The 22,281-nt window shown below is 43.3% G+C and overlaps 1 protein-coding gene across 3 annotated transcripts in view; it reads left to right on the plus strand.

Moving 5' to 3' along the window:
• Window positions 1-898: 898 nt before the first annotated feature.
• The window catches only part of NCKIPSD (NCK interacting protein with SH3 domain), an 86,841-nt gene continuing 65,458 nt past the window's right edge, over window positions 899-22,281 (plus strand). The window contains exon 1 of one of the 3 annotated variants that reach the window (XM_028719155.2): window positions 899-1,197. In XM_028719155.2, the coding sequence (XP_028574988.2) occupies window positions 1,027-1,197 (171 nt within the window). In that variant the 5' untranslated portion in view covers window positions 899-1,026. The remainder of the gene's footprint in view (window positions 1,198-22,281) is intronic. The other 2 variants (XM_028719153.2, XM_028719154.2) reach the window with 2 other exon arrangements.

A 22,281-nucleotide genomic window follows, 5' to 3' on the forward strand; every position in this document is an offset into this window, starting at 1 on the left:
CATGTTCCCTCATAAAGAACTTGACAGTGTCCCACTGTTTCATTTTGTTCAGGTATACAGTATTCATCCAGTGCCTTAAAATATCTCCTCCAGAGTACAGCCAGTGATTAGGCCAAGAGACATGTCCTTCTCGCCCCTTGTCTCCAGTAAGGCAATAGGACAGCTTTACTTTGTGATTTTCTTCCTCTCTCTTCAGAGCAAGAACCAGACAAGAGTTCAAACTCTTCTCTCTACTGCCTCCATGCCTGGGTTAGACTAGCTGCAGTGAAATTTGGTGGTGAAACTACTCTCCTCAATGTGTAGTTATTGTGGATGCATCAGGAAAGAAAGGCCTGTAAGAGCTTTTTTGTTGTTGTGATTGTATGCTTTTAATAGAATATCTATCTACCTATGTTCGTTTTTTAATGAGTGGGGGGCTTTTTTGGCAGTTTAAAAAACCCCTGTAAGTTACCTTGAGACCCATGAGTGAAAAATGAGGGTGCACAGACAAATATATATAAAACCACACTATGGTTTTATATTTGCTGTAAGCCACCCAGCCAGGGTGGGGAAACCCCAGCCAGATGGGTGGGGTAGAAATAATAGAATTCTTATTCTTATTCTACTATTTCTAATAAGAATAAGACTAAGGGAAAATGCAGCGTGAGAGCATTTTAGTACAGTATAGAGGGGCGCCGGAGACGTTCCCCCAAGGCGGGGCGAGGGACGACAACTTGACCCAATAACAACAGCAGCAGCAGCCGCTTGAGGCGCTGTTGCTCTTTCCGCCCCCGGCCGCGCTTCCCGCCTCCCACATAGAGCGGCAGCCCAGCAGGTGGCGCCGCAGCCCCGCGAGCCCGGCAGGGGGCGTGGCTGCGCGCTGACATCGCCGGCGAGGGTGACGTAGCCCGGGGCGGGGGCGGAGCCTGGGGAGCCGTGTTTTGCAGCGGGAGCCGGCGGAGAAGGCGGCGCTGGCACTTGACCGGAGGGTCCCCTTCGGGTCCGCTGCCCTGTAGTGTTTCCCCCCACCCCACCTTCACGGCCGCCATGTACCGGGCCCTGTACGGCTTCCGCTCGGCCGAGCCCAGCTCCCTGGCCTTCGGCGCCGGAGAGACCTTCCTGCTACTGGAGCGGAGCAACCAGCACTGGTGGCTGGTGACCCGGGCGGGCTCCGGGGAGACGGGCTACGTGCCGGCCTCTTACCTGCAGCGCCTACAGGTCAGGCGGGGGGCGGCGACGGGGGCAGGGGGGCGAGGGAGGCGGCGGCGGGGACAGCTGTCTCGAGGGGGGCGCGGCGGGTCTCCGGCCCCTTCCTCCTCTTGCTGCTGCTCCCCGTCTGCCATGGGTGGGGGGGGTGGGCCTTGCGCCCGTGCCCCCCCTTCCAGGTGTGCAAAGCACACGCACGCAGCTGTCCTGGGGGGTTTTCCAGGCGCAGCCCATAACTTCGAGGGAAGGAGGCAAGTCCGGATTTGTTTACGACTGCTTCACCGTTCTGTCGCTGCGCAGGTCCATGGGGCAGGAAGGTGCACCGGACCAAGGCTTCCCAGAGCCTGTGGCCTCTGGGGAGGTTGTGTGCAGCTCCGGGCACTGAAGAAGCACTTCGGTACTGTGGAAGGAAGGGGCGGAAGCGTCCCCCACCCCCGGGGGCTTTGCTGCCTTTAGAGAGCTGCTGGGCACCCGGTGAGAATGGTGCGCGCACCTTCCCCTGGAAAATTAGGCGGCGCTGGTCTCAACGACGCCGTGCCGCTTTGAGTTGTGTCAAGTGGCGCAGGGCCTGCTCCGAGGAGATGGGCTGCTTGGCGTGTCTCACATGGTGTGTTGACAGGGTAGGGGTCAAATGACAAGCCTTGTGAGACTTGAAGGTGACTCTGGGCTACAGAGAGTGTCTCCTTGCTGAAGGAAGCCTCACTTTACAGTGCATCCTAGTAGTGACTGTGTCACTTTCACCTCTCCATTTCAGGTCTTTTTCAAAGCTCTTTTGCGGATGTTTGTCCTTGGTTTGTCCCTCAGTGGCCTGGTATTGCTCTTGCCATGCACTTTAATTGACTGTGATTTCTTATAGTTGGGCCAGGCAAATGGTTAAAAATAAAAAGAATATTTTGCAAAGAACGCTTTGCAATCTTACATCAGTAACTGCTCTCCTGTGCCAAAAGGAGGGGAGGGGGCATTTCTCGTTACTTCCAAATATCACTATGTGAGATGGAAACTGATGGGGATTGGTACATAGGGAGAAATGAAAATATGCAGTCTTGCTTAAGTGGCAAGGAAGAGAAACAGGTGCAGAATGAAAGATGGGATAGTATATCAGATGAGGTGCACCCTAAGATGCTTAGCCTACACCTGCTTCTCGTTGCCCAAGGGATGTGATACATGCATTTCATCCTAACTTTCACACCAGAAAGTCAAGCTCTAATGTGGGCACGTTCAAGGGTGAGTTGCATACAACCCAAGGTATTCATGGTATACTGTATTCAGAAACTGATCGGGGGGGGGGGGGGGCTAACACACACTCCTTCCCTTTATCTCTAGTGTTTGCAAATCCAATGACCCATCTTTCACACCTGATCTCCATGTGCAGAATATATAGTGCATTGGAGCTCGAGTGTATTGATGTGGATGAAATGTGAAGGCATTTGTAATGCTGAAAAGGAAAAGGAAAAGCTGTGTGGCAGTTACTCCCAAAGGGAGCCTGTGTTGGATGATAGCCATTACAAAGGATTCAGAGCTCGACTAATGCATGTATTTCTTGATGTTTATGTATACATTTGTGTGTGTGTATGTACACACACACACAATCAGGCAGCTGTTTAGAAAGTATCTCTGAAGCTGGCTTTCTGTGTCTACTGAGAATACTGTGACTCCTTGAATGCAGAGGAGAGCAGCAGTGGTTTCAAACCTCCTTCTAATGTGGATTATAATAGAGAGAGGCTAATAACAGGCCTGTCCAACTACTGATGAAGGGGCCAGACGGCTAAGCCTGAGCAAATGTTGTAACAATAGTGGCAGTAATTATAGCCAAGTCAGACATGTTAGCAATTATGGAAAGTGAAAGAACAGATTGCTTCAGCCCAAATAGGAATCAGAGTGATGAGTGATAACACCCTCCTCTCTAGTGTGAGGGTGTATTTAGTGGAGAATTCCTAGGGATAGCATAAACATTGAAATGTGAATTTGCTTTGAAACAAACACAGCTTGGCTTAAAGCATTTAGTTCTAATGCTAGAAACTTGAACTTGTGCCTGAAGCAGCTGCATAAAGAAACCATGCTTTTGTGCTTAATAGTTATAATTTACTTACTTAGGAGTCAAACTAGAGGTGATGTTTGTCACATAGTTTACTCTTGCATCGTTGATTCCCTCCCCCATATTTGGGGTGGGGGGTGGCCTCTTTTGGAACAGGCATGGAAGGGGATCATAAGTCTCTAACCCCAACCACTGTCCTAACCTCCCTCACACTTGCCATTTGCAGTGGGAGAAACACTCCCCTCTTTCAATGATGGGAGCATGCAACATACTTCATTGTAATATTTTAATGCACATATGAAGCTTCCAAATTTTTGAAAATGCAAAAATCCTCCAGTTCCCTCCCCCCCAAAACCCCAGAGCACATGTACAAGGCCCTATAATGTTCAGAACATTATACAAGGCCCTATAATGTTCTTAATATAGGCAATTAATTAGTGTGCAAATTTTAAAGAAATCGTGTCTTAAAACAGGTCCATGACTCATCAGAAGCACTGGCCTTTGTGCTTTTCAGGCTTCCCTATGTTTCAGTTGCTTATTTTTGAAAAGGCCTCTTTTGCTTCAGTATCTGCCTGTCTGCCAAGAGAAAAATGGGCCCAGTGTAAGGATGGTGAAGCCTTGCCCCTTCCTATTAGTGGCACTGCCACATCCTGCCAACACCCTCCTCTGTGGGCTGGATAAAGTGGATATGTGGGGTTGGAGCTGATGCAAACCAGCCCTGTCTGCTGTCCCATGCTCCTTATTTACATTGATGTGGACTTAGAACTTGTAAGTTATTAGAACTTGTAAGTCATATTAATTCATGCTCCTTACTTCACGGGTAGCATTTTATATTATGTTGTGTGAAGAGCTCTGAAGTAAATGGGACAACCATGACTGGTTATGGGAAGTTGTGCTCTCATCATAAAATATTTTTCGGCAACTGCTTTATAATGGATATTGGTCTGGAGCCTGTCATTAATTTAATGTCCTGTCAGAATGTAGCTGAAACATTTGTTTTTTCAACCTTGCCTGGTGCATGATTATAGGAGTGTGTGCGAGAGAGTGTGCATACATGTGTGTGTGCAGGGAGCAGAATACATTCAAAACAGTAGACTCCACACTGACCTCTGCAAACTGCTCGATGCCAGAATTCCAGTTTTGTATCAAAAAACTGTGAAAGGATCAGACTGCATTGGGGGTGCAGTCTTCATTGATGATGTGAGGGTAGGAGAGAACAGTATTTTTTTTAATAACCAAATTCAGCCAAACAGGAGTAGGGCATTTTGGAAATAGCTTCAAGCATTTTTAGAAATAACTGCACAAAAAAATCTTCCATAGGGAGATGCTGAGTTCCCTGGGGAGATGTAAACTCCTCTCTGCCCTTGCGTAGCATGGAGCAAAATGCCAGCCTATCCCCTGTCTATGCATGCAGTAAGAAAGGGTGCTCCAAAACTTCTTTATTTTCACAGTTGAGGATCAGTGTCTCAAACTTGTATTTAGCAAGCATTTTCTTCTTCCAGTACCTTAAAATGCATTCTGAGTCCATCTTTTGCCATCTTTTTGTCTGTATACAGAAGAAAAATAACTAGTGGACTAACTCATCCCTTTTGGTTTAGGGATACTCTGTATTGGTTTTTAAGAGGATTTGCTTTTTGAGCAATCCAGAAAAGTGAACTCCCAACTGATGAGTTATGCTTTTGATGATCAATTTCTTTCCAGGTTAAATTGCCAGCATCTATAGCACATACTCAGGGATGTGGTTGGTGCTGTGGTCTAAACCACAGAGCCTAGGGCTTGCCAATCAGAAGGTTGTCAGTTCAAATCCCCGCGACGGGGTGAGCTCCCATTGCTCGGTCCCTGCTCCAGCCAGCCTAGTAGATAAATAGGTACCGCTCCAGCAGGAAGGTAAATGGCGTTTCCGTGCACTGCTCTGTTTCACCACATGACCCAGAAGCTGTACGCCGGCTCCCTCAGCCAGTAAAGCGAGATGAGCACCGCAACCCCAGAGTCATCCGTGACTGGACCTAACAGTCAGGGGTCCCTTTACCTTTATAGCACATGCTCTGTTCTTCATAACACACTATTTTCTCTTTTGTTGTGTTCAAGCACCGGAAACCTAGCTCTTCTGGTTGTTCAGTAACTTGCTGTTAATTTAGTTGTGACTTTTTCCCCCATACGAGTCTAAAGACATTTCTCCCATGAGTTCATTCTGGTAGGTACTTACAGTGGAGTTCAGCTAGCCTAGTTATAGCATCCTGTATTGTAGAATAATTAGCCACTGATTTCAAGGATTTGCTAAGTTATCCATCTATTGATTTTCAATCAAAACAAGGTTTATTTTTTAAATTGCTGTAGCATAGCTAGGCCTAGTGAGCCCAAGGCTTCAATTTCTAGGAGACAGTGTTCTGGTTGTTTACAGTGATCTGAGCAGGTGGTTTCCAGTGTCTCGGTAAATGTAGGATGGCAACCTCTGTCCCAAATATTTCTGAGCTGCTTTCTAACTTTGAGTGTACGTCTATTGCTTCCAGTTTGGTGGTGATGCAAGTGTCGATGGATTGAAGATGCCAATAATAATATTTGGAAATGAACCAAATCTTTTATAGAAAACCCGTGTACCAAAGAGTAGCTTAAGGGTTCAAGAGCTGTCTGTTCTTGAGTCTCATTTAATAAGTGCATTGATGCTAATTAGCAAGATGCTTAAAGGTAATTTATGTTGCCACGCTCGCTGCAAGAACATTGCATCAAATGATAAGTGACAGTGTGTTGAGACGAGAGAGGATGTGTGGTGCCAATGAGAATCACTGTTGCAAAAAGTAACCCAGCAGCGAACTTCATTAATAATGCAGTCAGGTTCCAGGTAAACTCCACATGCTGCAAGAGCTACAGTCAGCGGAAGAAAACCTCCCTCAGCTGATGGAACTTCCCAGTGGGAGTTATGAACTGATATCACAGCATGGCAATTGAAATAATGTAATTTAAAGTGGGATCTCTGACTTAAATTAAGGCATTACACCTGTTAATGCCACCTGCACGCTTCCTTTGAGTTCTTCCGTCACATCTTGGCTTCAAGAGGCAAAATGCACAACCAGCTTTGTTTTAGAAAATGTTCTGCCAGGCCGTGTGTGTTTTCTCCAGCTTAGTGGTATGTCAAGCTATTTTTGTTCTGTGGAACTACAGAATTTATAGTGCTTCAGTGCAAAATGGGGCACTGCTAGGGTTTTACTGTTGACCTGGTTGTAAAGAGCAGCTTGAGAATTTGAGGGCCATATCTGGTGAAACCTAGATTTCAATTGCAAGTGCATACTTGGTGAGGCTTAGTACCCAGTGAACCTATTGATCCCTGTCCCTACAGGTTACCTGGAACAGATGTCCAAATCCATCTTTTCTCTTGCCTTATGCCCTACCATCTTTCTCTTCAGTAAGAAATGCAGATTAATTCATGAAAGAGTCCAATTCAGTTTTACTTTGGTGAATTGTTTTTCTCATGTTCAGGAGCTGTCACAACATATTTGAACCGAAGAAGCTAACAGTGATCCTGGGCTTTCTTTTTTGCCTTCCTCCTGAAATTGTGGCTTGGGTCACCTTGATAATGGGAGAGTTTAATGTAAGCAAGCCTTTAGTGCCTAGAGTTTTGGATACAGGATTTGAGGTCAGCTACACTAGGGAACAATGACTTGAACAGGTGCTACAGCTGAGAGGTATGAGAAGCGCACCTGACAGCATCATCTGGTTAATTGCTTGGAGTTACTTGAGAGTCCCTAGTAAGTGCTGCCAATAGTTTAATGCAAAGCAGATGTTGTGGTAGGAAAACCAGCCTATGAACTTCACAGTGTCTGACTAAACAGGAGGATGCCAGTTGTTGGAAGATCTCAAGAGTGTAAGAGTGATACTTAAATAGGTTGCGCACAGCAAAAAAAAGTGTGGTGGCTACAATGAAAGCTTTCGTCTGAGGCAGAGAATAATTTATTGTAGATAGAAGAGTGAAGTTTTATATGAAGTAATAAAAAAAAAATCAATTTAAAAGCTTCCTCAGGAGAAAGGGATTTATTCTGTGTGTCAAGGAAGTGAATAGTTGCTGAATAGGAAAGAAAGCCCAATGTAACAAATGAGGGCCTTATGGTTAGGTTAAACAGTCCATACATTATCTTAATAGTAAAACATGTAATCACTTAATGGGAATCTGGATCTCTTCCAAGTTTCAGCTTTTAGACCGTAAGGGTTTGGATTGCACCATAGCTGTACAGGATCTTTGTCATCAAAGATGAAAGTGAGAACAACATTGCCTCTGTTGAAATCATGACCAAAATAATAACAATTTATTATCTGTTACTGTAGGACTGTTGTCTTCTGTCTCTGAGAGTGAGATGAGGAGAAGACTGGCTCAGCTGTCACTGTAGCCTGTTTATTCAGTTGCGGGAAATGGTCTGTGAAATATTAATCTGTTTTGAAACCCTCATACGTGCAAGCAGACACATGGGTAACCAGTTGCAGCACAGCTACATGGGTAGAACTCAACATGACCATGAGCAGCTCATCAGGCAGGTTGGATGGATTCCAGCCATGCCAGTGCAATTCCAGCAAAAAAAAAAAGGGGGGGGGGTTGCATTGACATGGCTAATCTATATGAACCATGTAGAGAGCTTCTCTTACATATGGTTCACTACACGTAACTGCTCCCTTGCTATGGCTGTATTTAAGAGCACTTGTTACCAGCTTAATATCACAAAAAATCTCTTAAGTGGCATACAAAGCTCAGAATATAGAACAGTATAAAACCACGCATCCCACATCATTGTAATAATGGATAAAACACAAGTCACAATTGTCAGGTACAGGGGTCCAGCTTCAGTAACCAAATGCAGCGGTCAGGGAATGCGTGGGAGAAGAAATATGTCTTTTAAAGATCTGTAAAACACAACCAAAGTATGGCAGAAGGAAGAGCATTTCAAAATGCAAGGGCACAATAGCCCATAGGACTTGTTGCTACAAGTAAGATTGAAGTGATCTATCTATGGGCAGGCAGTCTTTCAGGTACCCTGGCCTAAAGTTGTTTAGGGCTGTATATGTCAACAGCAAGACAGCCATGGACCAATAGATGAATAGGATCTGTCTTTTGAGCACTGTGGATTTTCGTTGTGGCAGGTTAATTCAGACTTTTATTTCATGTCAAACTCTGAGCATTCCACGCAGCTGATTGTAGAAAGGGTCTTTAAAGGATGAGTGGTGAGGACAGAGCAATGAGAACACAGCAGATGAGTCAGGGCAGGAGGTTAAGGGTAATGGCCAACAGAAGAAGCAGTGCAGGAGTGGGGAACCTCCAGTTCACAGGCCAGACTTGACCTGCCAGGAAACCACAACTGCCACCCCTACACCTGAAATCAGGTGTGCTGCAGGAAACTGGGACTTCAAAGAAAATGGGCTGCCTGTTGCTCCTTGGCTGGAGCAAGATTACTTTGTTGGAATGTGCCTTGCTCAGCAAGGAGAAACAGCAAATATTCTGTTGGAACTGTGTCTCCCTCTCTGCACTTTGAAGCCTCCCTGTGCTTCTTTCCATCCCCTCCGTGCTGCTCAAGGAACAACTGTGCTCCCAAATGTTCTTTTGCAGTGGGGTTTCATTTGGTGCTGGATCCAATCCCTGATGAAAGCAATGGGACTTGCATTTGGTGCTAAATTTTAAAAGGACTGAGTGCATGCTTCACTGCAAAGGGGCAACTGGGATGACACTCTCAGCTGTGCCCTCCCAGTTGTTCTTTGGCAGCAGGGCTTGCAGATGTCACTGTTTAAATTCAGTGCTGAACGCATCTCTTCCACACCCCATTGCTTTTGGCAGGGATCGGGTCCACCCAGGTGATTGGCAGGTGGGCAGACCCCACCCACCTGTCAGAGGTGGCCCACAGAGGGTCAGCCTCCTGGACAAAAGTGGTTTCTCCTTCTGGAGTTGAGGAAGTGCGCAAGTCTAAAAAAACACAAGCCATCCTGTTCAGGTGGCTTCCTGCTTTCAGTGAGTTCTCATTGGAACGGCCTGTGTTCACATGCTCAGGCTGGTTTGCTGCTTGAACGCTGCTTCCATTCTTTAGCGTTGTATCCTTCCTTGTGTGAATTCTCTTGTCCTTCCCCCAACAGTATTGACCATGTTCAAGGGTTAATCTTGCACTAATCTTATCCGTGGTTAATGCTATCGGAGTTCCCTCTGTAAGCAGAGATTGAAACCAAGACATGAACATGGTTTGCAAACCAGGGTTAAAAGGGAACCTATTTAACATAAAACATGCCACTATAAGTCTTGGACTGTATCTGTGTACCTTAGAGTACCTTGGACCTTTATTGGACTGACCTCTGAGTAGAAGTGGACAGGATTGCACTGCACACTGAGAATGCAACTACAAAACGCTAGCCATGTGCCTGTGTGCTCCCTACCTCAACCCATGTCTCCTTGCTCTGGTGGCTAGATTTCTACAGTTGTATTCTCAGTGTGCTAAACTTGAATTTGCAGTGAAATGGTGTGGAAGGTCTACTGTTGCTTTTGATTGGACCCTTCTTCCAGTCTGGGAATAGGATTTTTAATTGCCTAGGTTCACTCTCTAGTGTGATTAATACTGGGTTATTTTAAGCCATGTACAATGGAGCTAATACTCCCTCTCTCAGTGGACTGGAGGATTTTTGTGACAAAGGAGGTACCACTGCAATGCCAATTTTAAAAGGAGCTGTTCTCCTAGTTTATTAGTCTAATTTCGAGTCTTCTCTTTAGAGAAAACAAAGGCATTGCCCATGGATTATAGCAAGGTTTGTAGCTTCTTCCTTGCTCTGATCTCCCTGCCTTAATCAAAGCCTCTGAGGATCAAGCTCAGTTCTGACAGCTCTATTATGCTGGCAGTTAAAACCTTTGTTGCTTTACAGTGCTAAAGAGGGCAAAAATAACTACCTTAGTGGCTGTGGCTAAAATTGCAAAGGCAGGCATTTAACAGTCTTAGATCAGGTGAAGCTGAGTAAGACCAGGTGGTGTTCCTTCCTCCTTTGAGGCTACAAGAGCTATGTGCAGAATTGGCCTGATGTCCTGCTGCAAAAAGTTGCTCATACTTACTCGGAAGTAAATTCCACCGTGTTCTGTGGGCTTGCTTCCAGGTTTTTGTGCGTAGGATTGGAACTCCAATGTAGTAAATACTTACGAAAGATAAGATTTTCTTTGATAAGCTTTTTTATCAGTTTCTGCAGAGTTCTCTAAATGTCAGATTTAGTGATTATCACTGAATCTCAGTGCTATATTTTGTTATATTTTGTGTCTTATTATAGAGCCATAGGAACAGCACCACGGCTAAGGCATCTTGTTTGTCCAGCATTTACAAAGTCTGAAAATCCTATTTTTCTAAAACTGAGGGTTTGTCCTTTCAGTACGTGTATAAGGTTTGGCATGGGCATCTGCTTCATAAGGGATGTAGGTGGCCAGTGTGTGCTTGTGTGTGTTGTGTGTGTGTGTGTGTGTGAGAGAGAGAGAGAGAGAGAGAGAGAGAGAACAAGAGAACGAGAACAGTGCTTTGTGTTTACATGTGGGAGGAGGGAAAGGGGTCGCTGCGTGAGAGAAGGTGTTAGGAGTGAGGTGCTGCATGTGTATGTCATTTGGTCAGGTCTATTTCCTGTTGAAAAATGTGTATGTGTTTTCTACATACCGTATTTTCTCTCTCTCTTTTACTCTTACTCTTACTCTTACTATATACTTTGTCTTGTGACTTCAGTTGTAGCCTCTGGGTTGACTCATTCCTTGAGCCATTGAAATTCCTGCCATGGATTTACTTGATCTGCACTCTGTGATAATAATGGGCTACATTCCAAAGTTGTTATAAACTGCTCGGTCTCTGCATTGGCCCCCACCCCACCCCTTTGGGCCAATGCACAATACTGCATTGCAAAATTGTATGCCTACTATACTTCTGGACCAAATGACAAACGATGAGCAAAACAAAGAGGCAAGGGTGGGGGATAATTAAAATGGCCTACATTTTACAGGGCTGATGTAAAGTGATTTCAACACATAAAAGTGTAGTATATAAGTATTATAAAGCCACAGTGATGTTAAATCTTGCTACTTTAAAGATGGCTCATGCGATTCTGTGAATTGTTTTCAAAAACAAGAAACTGTAGCATTAAAAAACCTCTAGTTTTAAGACTTCAGACTCTTACAGATTCACACATGTACCAAAAAATCACGTAAATTTCACGTTAAAGGAAGAACCTTAAGTTGTATGTCATGCAAACAGCAAGTACTCCATACGTACACTCATTCCTGTTCTGTGCACACTTACAACTACTTTCCTTTGTCTTTCAGCCCCAGGCCCCTTTCTCTGTTTAGGGGAACCACTGGTACTTGCTCTCCCAGCTCCATGGTCCCAATCCAGATTGGCTCTGATGGCTGCTCTTATTTGGCAAAATTTGAAAAGATGGAAGATTCAGTCACAGATCTGTGGTCTCTCTTACTTTGGCATTTAAGATACAGCGCAGGCTTTATTCAATGGTGGTTCTGCACAGCTGTTCCATGCTTGGAAATATTTAATATTGACATCATATTATATATAGCTAAAAGAAAGCTAGGTGTAGCCTTGGTCTCCTGTTACTAGGATGATAAAAGCAGCAGCTTGAACTGGAGGAAGCTCTTCTGAAAGTGACAGCCCTTTATCATATTATGTTTTACAAATGAATAGCTTATTTGGAAAGACTAAACAAATGGAGAACGAATGCAGAAAATGCATCACCTGGGTTATTGGTAAGTTTTCAATTCCTTACAGATAAAAGTAATGATACAAAATGTAGTAGCAAACGTTGAAAAGATGTTGATGGAAAGTTTAACAGTTGGGGTGGCAGGGTTGGGAAAGGAGATATGAACAGAGGAGCTAAAATATTCTAGGCCAGAATAGCTGAGGCTCCCTTTCTCCCTGTCTTCATACAAGAATAACCTGGCATGCAATGAATCGAGAGTAAATACTCTGCCAACAAGCAGTCTGTGAAATTCACACCCACAGCATACTGCTGAGGATATATATAGGAATAACACTGCTGCTTTAATAAAATTGTGAAGATAAGCATTTGTTTTTGTGTTCCAGAGTGCCTGCCACAAGGTTTTCAAGCAAGCCAAAGTTCCTCTAAATATCTACCACACTTGCTCTTGAACTGCAGGATTGGGCTATTTTTTTGGGGGGGGGGGTGCTTAAGAAGACCCTTGATGGATCAGATCAAATACTTACCTGGTCCAGCATCCTGTTATCAAAAGTTGTCAGCCAGGTGATGCTTTGGAGTTCATATTAAGGGTATTCGGCCCCCTAGCAACTGATATTTAGAGAGATACTGTATCTGAACCTGAAAGTTTGATTGACTTATCTTGGCTGATACCTGTTGATAGTTCTGTTCTCCATGAATTTTTCTGAAACACGGGATCTGATTGTTAGGCCAGTTCTTCACCTCCTCCACTCCATGGACCAGCTTTGACACAGATGGGCACAGCCACCCACCTGTCAATTCTCTGACGCTACAATGACGATCAGTCATCCTGCTTTCCTTTGCCCACACAGGCACTGGTGATCAGCTGATTTTCAGCATCTGCAGATCCCTGTGCCTTTGTAAGCAATGTCATGATCATTGGCACTTAAGAGGCAGCACAGGGCTTCACAAGCCTCTGCAGCCAGATGACCTGCTGTGCCTTTGCATGTGGCATTCATTGCAGTGGCTGTAGAGGGCTGTTGCCCCACATTTCTGAACAGCAGATGCATTTCCACTTGATGGTTCTCTGCCTCTAGAGTTGTTGCCAGAGTTTCTCTGCCATTTCAGACAGGGTGCACCCAGAAACGCTTGATGCACAAACTGCTCCCACCAATGACTGCCACTGGGAGAGATGTACTACAACTGCAGTAGTGTCTTAATTGCAGGCAATGGTAAGGGCAACATCCCTATGACTTGCAGTTCCTGTCTTCTACAGATCACAGGGCTAGCCCTACAAAGGTTTGAAAGGTTGCCCTGAATTACCAGTTCTTTCATCCTCTGCCACCTTAGGAAACTCTACAGATACACAATGTAGTGACTGATTGTGGAATGGGGGTACCACAAGCAATACATTGATGTAAAATTACATCACAATACCACTTGGAGTGGTATTTAACAATTTCCCTATCGTGCAATTCTGTTCATAAACCAAATAAAGTAAAAGGAATGTGTGCAGGCAAACGCAGGTGAATTGGTACCTTTTCCTGCTGGGTCAGACTGAGAGTCCATCTAGTCTAGCATCCTGTTTCCAGCAGGGACTGGCCAGATTCTTCAAAAAAGAAGAAGAAGAAGAAGCCCCAAGCAACACTTGAAAAGTAACAGCCCTCCTCTGTTTGCCCTCCAGCTTCTTGGGATTCAGAGCTATACTTTCTCAGAACCTGGAACTTCCCTGTATGCTTTGGCAGCCCTAAGAATTCAAGGAAAACCCAAAAATCTTGGCAGTTTATTGCCATGGTGATGTGTAGTCTGAACTCGTTGATATATTTGGCTATTATGCTGTTAATTGTTTTTAGTTTTTCAGGGGACATTGAAATGGTTTTTTGGGGGGAGGTATTTTGAAATAAGGGTGCTGTGGTGGCTGTAATGGTCTTTGGCTAAAAGCAAAAAAAACGTATTAACCACAACAAACCAGAATGGAGGGGAAGGGGATATTTCCTTCTGCCTGTTAGAATAGCAAAGGTACTCAGTTGGAATTTTATTTGAAATTAGATTGATCAGTTGCTATAATTAGCTTCCACTAATTACTATAGCTATACAGTATTTTTATTGGAAATCCCATTTTTGCACCATTCATAGTAATTAAAGTTTATAAGCTAATGATTTTTGGACCTTTTAAGTGTGAATATGGATAGACTCTGCTCATTTCTGGCATTTTGAGCAGAAATAAATTGAATCCTTGGTACTGAGTAAAATTGACCACTAAGCTTGGATTCCCAAGTGTGAGTGACGTTGGGAGCCAGGGTTGACTGTGCAATCCATTGTTCACACATTCTATCAGGCGACGCCTCTGCACAAACAACTCTTCACATATTCAGACAGCATAGCACTGGAGCATGCTAGGGATGCGTAAACCTCTTTATAGAATTTGCTGTGATGACATCTGTCATCCAGTGTTGCCCTGATCACACAAGCTGACCTCTCCCTTAAGCAGTTGCAGAAGATTCATTTTGAAACAGGTTTCAACCCAGTCTAGAGCTGTGTTTCTAGAGCTTTGGGGCTGGGTTAGAAGCGCTCTATATTCACCCCAAACACTTTCTCTTTAAAGGTTATGCTCAGAAAAGGGTTATTTTAAATCTGTAACATAGGCCACCATACATGGTTCTGATTGGTTGGCATGCTATGATGTCACCAAGACCACCCACCCTCACATTCAGAACAGCTTTGCACTTTATAACTTCTAGATAATGAGGGCATAAATGTGCATGCAGCACTTAAAAAAAATGAAACAGGCAGATCTCAGGGAGCATGTGGAGAAGAGTAAAAGTCAGCTTCATGGTTTGCAAGGCTCATCCAAATTGCAAAGCAAGGATGAAGCCAAGCTTATCTATGCCTAAGGCTCATGTTGTGAATTCTTTTTATATTGGGCTCTGTCTTCAACCAGAGGGGTAAAGTCCACCTTGTGAGTTTTGGAATGCTACACGTTTTGGAAATGGGGAAATGGGTTGATGTCCTTTCTAAGTGTCTGCACATTTGAAAGATGTCTTCATGCTAGCAGTCTGGTTTACTGCTATAATTACCCCTGGAAGTGGCTCTGCCCTGCAGATTTATCCCTTTTCAGTAGCAGATGGGTGTTAAATTATCACAAAAAGCACCTAGCAGAAGTTTCAAGCATGCTGGGGATACATGTTAGAAAACAATTAAAGGGTTTCTGGATAGATAGAAAGTTCTGCATTTGCATTTTTCTGGGCACATGTACTTGTTGGGGGTTTTTTAAGATAGGAAGCTGAAAGTATTCTCTTTATGCAAGGCAATATGAATGGGACTTCTATTGATATTGGGGAGGAGAGTAAAGACTGATTCAGTGCACATGGCAGAGGCAGCACAGACCACTCAGAAATGTGCTCTTACTGCTGAAGTTAATATTAGGTTAGTCTACTGATGTTTGAAGAGGTAAGTGTGAATGTGTCTAATTTTCAATTTGGGCTCCCTTAGAGGTCTTTAGAGTACTTGACGGATGCATCTTAGTATCTTATTTTAGAAAAATAAAAATTCAATAATGCTTCTTTTCCTCGTGAGATTGGGAATTAATGTCTGCGAAACCATGATATGCTGAATTGGGATGGAAAGCACTAAAGAGAAATACAGTTGCCATTGGTACTAATTGAAATGATTTGCATTTGCTGACATGTTGTGTAACAGCAGAGATAATTGAGCCATACTAGAAGAAAAATGCCTGTGTTGTGAGAAAAAGGGTTGCCCTAAGGAGAGGCTGAGATGTAGGGTACTCTGGCTCTGAGCACGGGACATACTGCATAGTGCCCTAGTTGCAGCTATAGCTATTATCATGCCCCTTGAGACATCCAGCCAGTCTGCTTGCTTCTAAGTAGGCATTCACTTCCGTTCAGCAGATGTAAGCTGAGAATCTCTCTCCTATCCTTTACAGGAGCAATACTCAGGGTACTGCTTTCCAGCTTAGCTTGAGGGATCCCTGGAAAGAGCAAGGCAAGTGGTAGAGCAGCAGCTGATCTGTGGCTTGCCTCACTGCAACTCTTAAATGCTCTCTGTAAATAGGATTTTGCCAGTGGTCATCAGATCCACCCATCATGCAGGTGGATCCCAGGTGCCTCAAACAGGATATAGTTCTCCCCTCTTAAACAGCCTACTGACAGTGCCCATCTTACATACTCTCTTGAGGCCAGTCACTCTTCAAGCATGTAATCCATCACCCTTTCAAGTCCTGCACATTTGGCAGGAATTTAAAAAACCAACTTCACCATTCTGTTTCGCTTCCTAGCATTTCTCATTAAACAATCCCTCATAGCAGGGCCTGGAAAAACCTTTATCTGAGACTTCTGGTGCTGTTGGGGAAGACAAGACATGACTGGGTTGGATAGACCACGGGTCAGACTTTCCATATCAAGCCACAACATCAGCATGTGTTTCCTTGGCTGCATGTTTTGTCTCAAGCTACAAAGGTAGAGGGATGTATGTCTCTCTGTGTGTGTTGTGTTGAAGCACAAGTGTTGACACATGGCTTGTGCTCAAACCCATGTCCAAATCATGGATGTTATGGAACGTATTGGAAGGATGCTTCATTATTGCATGTACATAGTTAACCTCTATACACAGCTAAAATGAAGGAATGGCCATGCCCACAGGATTAACGTCAAATAAAATTATGTTAAGGTTGTTCATCTAGGGAAGGAGAAAAGGGGCCCTGTAAAGATTTGGTGGGATAGTTGGAACTGTATCTAGCTAAATCATTGGATACATGGAACAACATCCACAAGAAAAACAGAATTTTGCTTCTGCCCTATGGAGGAGATTTGGGGGTGGGAAGGAGGAGAAGGGGAAGTTCTGTTGCACTCATGGAAGGGATTCTGTGCACAGTGATCTCTTTGGATCCAGCCCAGATCCTCTGAACACAGTCTCCATGTGTGTAGTAGAATGATGGGAGTAACAGCAGAGGCTTGGTTAGAAATCTAGGCCCTTAAAAAGCACTGATAAGCAAGTAGAGATCATTTTTGCAAGCCTCGATATTTGGCAGTGGCTACTCTGACCTTGCTGATAAAGAGATCCTTCCTTTATAGGGCGTGTCAGTGTCTCAGACCTGGGCAAACACTTAGGCCTCTGTTTCTGTTACAGAGACCAATCTTTTCTCTTCCTCTTTTGGTAGAGTTTCAGTGTAAATAAAAATAAACAGAATTGTTAATAATGTCTTGGCGCAGTTCCCGGTGAACAATTTAAGCTTCATTCTGTCTCTAGCTAAGATTATGTATTCAGCAACTGAGCTGTCGGGGAGCTAGTAAAAGGATAAATCCTGAAGGAGTTTTGAAAATTAAATACAAAATAGCCCTGATACACAATCATAGTATCAGTCTTCCAAAAAACAAACAAACTCCTTTCGTTCTCTAAACTTAAACACTGACACGAGTGGTCAGCAGTAACCCAAATTACATAGCCACCAGGTTGCGAAGGATCCACAGTGTGCAAAGTATTAAATAGGTAATTATATTATTCTGTGATTCTGGAGAGGCTAAAATTGCATCCTTTCTTCATTACTGTAGCAATTTCAGTTGTATAATTTGCTTTGCCACCAGATGCATTTTGAATAAATCGTTGCAAATGCCAAGCAACCATTTGGAGCCCCATTGATCCTAACAAACCCATACCAAATCCGAGAGCTTTCCTTTCTGATATATATGATTAGGTTGCATGTTTGTGAAGTGTGTTAGTGCCAGTGAAGGCATCTTCAGAACTACATTGCTGTGGAAAGTGCAGCATCTTGCACAACACCATGTTAAGCATATTTTAACTCTGCTCACGAACAAATGCAGTAAAGCAAGAAAATAAATCTGCCTGACAGGTGACAAACTAGATTCCCTCTTAAAATGCTGATAATCAATAAAAACGAACCTCTTCTAATTCATTGTTGCTGCTAAAATAAAATGGAGTACTTCATTGTAAGTCAGAGAGGCGACCTAAACACTACCAAGAAAACACATGTGTTTCCCCCTGATAGAGACGGTTGCCATCTGTCTGTTTTTGCTTTTGTTCTAGCTGTGGGATGGATCAAGTCTGGAGTCATTTAAGCGTTTAAGAGTTGAAGTTAGTATGATGCAGGCATCATTTTCAATGGTACATGCACTCAAATTTAGGGCCCGCTTTTTTTTTTTTTAATGCATTCCAAAGGTGACCCTGGAATGACTGGACATGCCAGGAACAGTTTGGTATCTTCATCGTGTGTGAACTGTTATGTTATCTTCACTTATAATGGATCTGTTAGCTTTCCTTTTGATTCTCATGGTTTGGTAGAATGTGTTTCCATTTCTATATGTGCTAGCACATATTTTTAGAAAACGATAGTTTAAACTCAACAAGAGTCTTGCTGGATCAGGCCAAAGGACCATTTATCCAGTCTCCTGTTCTTACAGTGGCCAGTCAGATGAAAGCAGGACTTCACCTGCAACGGCCCATTCTACGCTTGTGATTCTCAGCAAGTGGTGTTCAGAGGCATACTGCCTCCCACAGTGGAGTTGGTTGTTGTTGTTGTTTAGTCGTTTAGTCGTGTCCGACTCTTTGTGACCCCATGGACCAGAGCATGCCAGGCACTCCTGTCTTCCACTGCCTCCCGCAGTTTGGTCAGACTCATGTTGGTAGCTTCAAGAACACTGTCCAACCATCTCGTCCTCTGTTGTCCCCTTCTCCTTGTGCCCTCCATCTTCCCCAACTTCAGGGTCTTTTCCAGGGAGTCTTCTCTTCTCATGAGGTGGCCAAAGTATTGGAGCCTCAGCTTCACAATCTGTCCTTCCCGTGAGCACTCAGGGCTGATTTCCTTAAGAATAGATAGGTTTGATTTTCTTGCAGTCCATGGGACTTTCAAGAGTCTCCTCCTGCACCATAATTCAAAAGCATCAATTCTTCGGCGATCAGCCTTCTTTATGGTCCAGCTCTCACTTCCATACATCACTACTGGGAAAACCATGGCTTTAACTATATGGACCTTTGTTGGCAAGGTGATGTCTCTGCTTTTTAAGATGCTGTCTAGGTTTGTCATTGCTTTTCTCCCAAGAAGCAGGCGTCTTTTAATTTCGTGACTGCTGTCACCATCTGCAGTGATCATGGAGCCCAAGGAAGTAAAATCTCTCACTGCCTCCATTTCTTCCCCTTCTATTTGCCAGGAGGTGATGGGACCAGTGGCCATGATCTTAGTTTTTTTGATGATGAGCTTCAGACCATATTTTTGATCTCCTCTTTCACCCTCATTAAAAGGTTCTTTAATTCCGCCTCACTTTCTGCCATCAAGGTTATGTCATCTGCATATCTGAGGTTTCTTCCGGCACTCTTAATTCCGGCTTGGGATTCATCCAGTCCAGCCTTTCGCATGATGAATTCTGCATATAAGTTAAATAAGCAAGGAGACAATATACAGCCTTGCCGTACTCCTTTCCCAATTTTGAACCGATCGTTTGTTCCATATCCAGTTCTAACTGTAGCTTCTTGTCCCACATAGAGATTTCTCAGGAGACAGATGAGGTGATAAGGCACTCCCATTTCTTTAAGAACTTGCCATAGTTTGCTGTGGTCAACACAGTCAAAGGCTTTTGCATAGTCAATGAAGCAGAAGTAGATGTTTTTCTGGAACTCTCTAGCTTTATAGGCTTATCCAGCATGAATCTGCCTTAAGCCCTTTAAAGGCCACTCAGTTTTATAGAAGGCACTAGCACCACTGGAAATTGCTATTGCACCCAGGTAGTTTCCTTTCAGTGCTAGGAAAGGAAAACACTTAAGTTTACAGAATAATAATAATAATAATAATAATAATAATAATAATAATAATAATATTTATGGCCCAGCCACTCTGGGCAACTTACAGCACATATAAAAACATAGTAAAACACCAAACATTAAAAACGTCCTGATACAGGGCTTCCTTCAGATGTCTTCTAAAAGTTGTGTAGTTCCTTGACATCCTAAGGGAGGGCATTCCACAGAGGGTGCCACTACTGAGAAGGCCCTCTGCCTGGTTCCCTGTAACTTTGCTTCTCGCAGGGAGGGCAACAAAGACACATGTGGACAGAAATGCCCATGCTGTTATGCCATTGTGGTATTTACTTATGAGTCAAACTACTCCAGTTTCTCTCTTCTGTAGCCTAGCTGATGTTCTTGCCTTTCTCCCGGCTCCCATTTATGGCTTGCACGGTAATATCGTTTGGGTAGTGCATGAGTACATAGGGGATAAGTACTCTGATGTTTTATTAGAGGTTTATTTTAAAAGATTGAGCTACAAGGCAAGCAAACACCATGTACACACCTGACTTCTGTGTTACCTGGGTGCATAACCTTACATGCCCTCGTTTACTAAGTAGTTTGGTGTAAGTGATGGTGACATTACAAGCACATAATGCATTAGTTGCATTTTTCTAAGTGATCACCAGTTGAATTCACACATGAAGAAACATGGACTGACTCCCCTCCATGGAAAGAGTTAAGTGTTCTGCCATCAGTAATGGTGAAATTTCATGATTATGGTTCTTTTGGTTGTTGATCTCACCACAAAATTGGGCATTCTCTAGAAAGTTGACCCTGAGGGACTTATACCTTATTTATTTGTGTACTTACTAGAGAGTTGCACAGCTATATCTCTGTCATTATGCCATTCTTAAATAACATACTGTATACTGTGTGGATATGTGCATTTTGACAAAACCGTTTATCATATCAAATGTATGTGAAGGCCTATCACACATGAAATAGCTGTATTCTAGACATTTTTCTAGTCCTTCACACCAATTTCCTCCTGTTCTCCTCCTCTTGTGTTAGCAGAGATCCATTTAATAAGCAGTATTAGAGAAGGTTATAGCCTTTTGAATTGTAGTGTCTTGCCTCCTGCATTATAGAAACCTAGGTGGTGTTCCTTATAAAATATAATGCTAGATATAATAAAGGATGAATGCTTTTGGAGGTAACAGCTATGTGAGTAGTAGAAATTTATTACTTACAGTGATGACATAAATATTCATCCTTTCCTTAGCCTGTTGTTCACTGCTGTATTTATTCGCCCAGATTTTAGTGTGATGTTAAAATGCTGCTAACCCTTTTCTTTGTTCTTTGGATATTTAATATATTTATTTATTGGTTGAAGCATAATTGGATCTGTTCTTTTTAAAGCAACGTACAAGAGCTTGCCCTAAAGTGAAGAGAATGCAGACTACACAACATAAAGTCTATTTAAAGGCTGAAAGGCAGAACTTTAAATTGCAACTGAGAAATTTTGAAGGAAGCTGTTTACATCTCACCACTATGCTAATCTATTGGGAAATATGATAGACAGCCTTGCTTTTTCTACCCAAGTTAACAGGCTCCCACTTGATATTGGCTGTGGAATTGTTGCAAACACTTTTAACTGCTTGTAACTCTTAATGCATCTTGTGTTTTTTGAGAGTAGACAACAAATGGCAAGTGAATAGCACATATTAGAAAATGGTGCTTGCAAAATGTGTTCTGAATTAACAGTGAGCCATAGGAACTTGCTGACACTTATCTGACCCATAAAAAATTACTTACTTAGAAGTGTTCCTCTCTGGTGGATATCTGGGCAGCCCATGTATATATTTGAATTTCATATTGTACCTCACTTTTTTAAAGGCTTAGTATAGGCTACAGTAAATTTAAACTGCTTGAATACGAAAACTCATTACACCATCCAAATAAAATGTACCTTAGTCGTCTGGGCAGCCCAGGACCTCCATACTCACTGCCCCATGGAGGTCACTTCTGTGCTGCCAGTGCAGCAGTTTGACTTCACTCCCAAAGGCACACTCCATTGTCTCTTGAAACTGACAGAGACTCAAGGTGGCTTACAGATAAAATAAGAACAAGCTAAAAACATAGGAAGAAATAAGCATATAATAAGTTTATAGTAGGCCGCCAGCCTGATTTTCCTCTGTCTATTTTTAGGGCAATAAATGTGCAGTTGATAACTCCATTTTGTGTGTAGCATTCCAGGTCTTTCTTCGCTGAAATATTTTGTTGCTGGGAGATTTAGGGTTTCCCTCAGGTAGTGTGTATGTTGCAGTTAGGAGTATTGTGTGGAACATGTAAAAACACCCTATTGCATGGACCCTGTGATAAGCGACACAGCTTTACTTCCCTAATTACCTAAAACACTTTGGAAACTTTTTAATTTCATCACTTTTTCCTTGAAGGTTTGACAACTTTTGCTATACAGTAAGTGCACAGCTTATGCAGGGGTTGTGTTCCAGGGATCTCACCTAAAGCAAAAATTGCATATAGTCTGTACACATTGGGTTAAAATGGTGGGTGGGATTGCCAAAGCCATTTTCCCTGGAAGCCTACTTCCTTTCTGCCCCCCTTAAAAAAATGGCAACGCA

Source organism: Podarcis muralis, chromosome 2 (genome assembly GCF_964188315.1).
Source record: "Podarcis muralis chromosome 2, rPodMur119.hap1.1, whole genome shotgun sequence".
Classification (NCBI taxonomy): Eukaryota; Metazoa; Chordata; class Lepidosauria; order Squamata; family Lacertidae; genus Podarcis; species Podarcis muralis.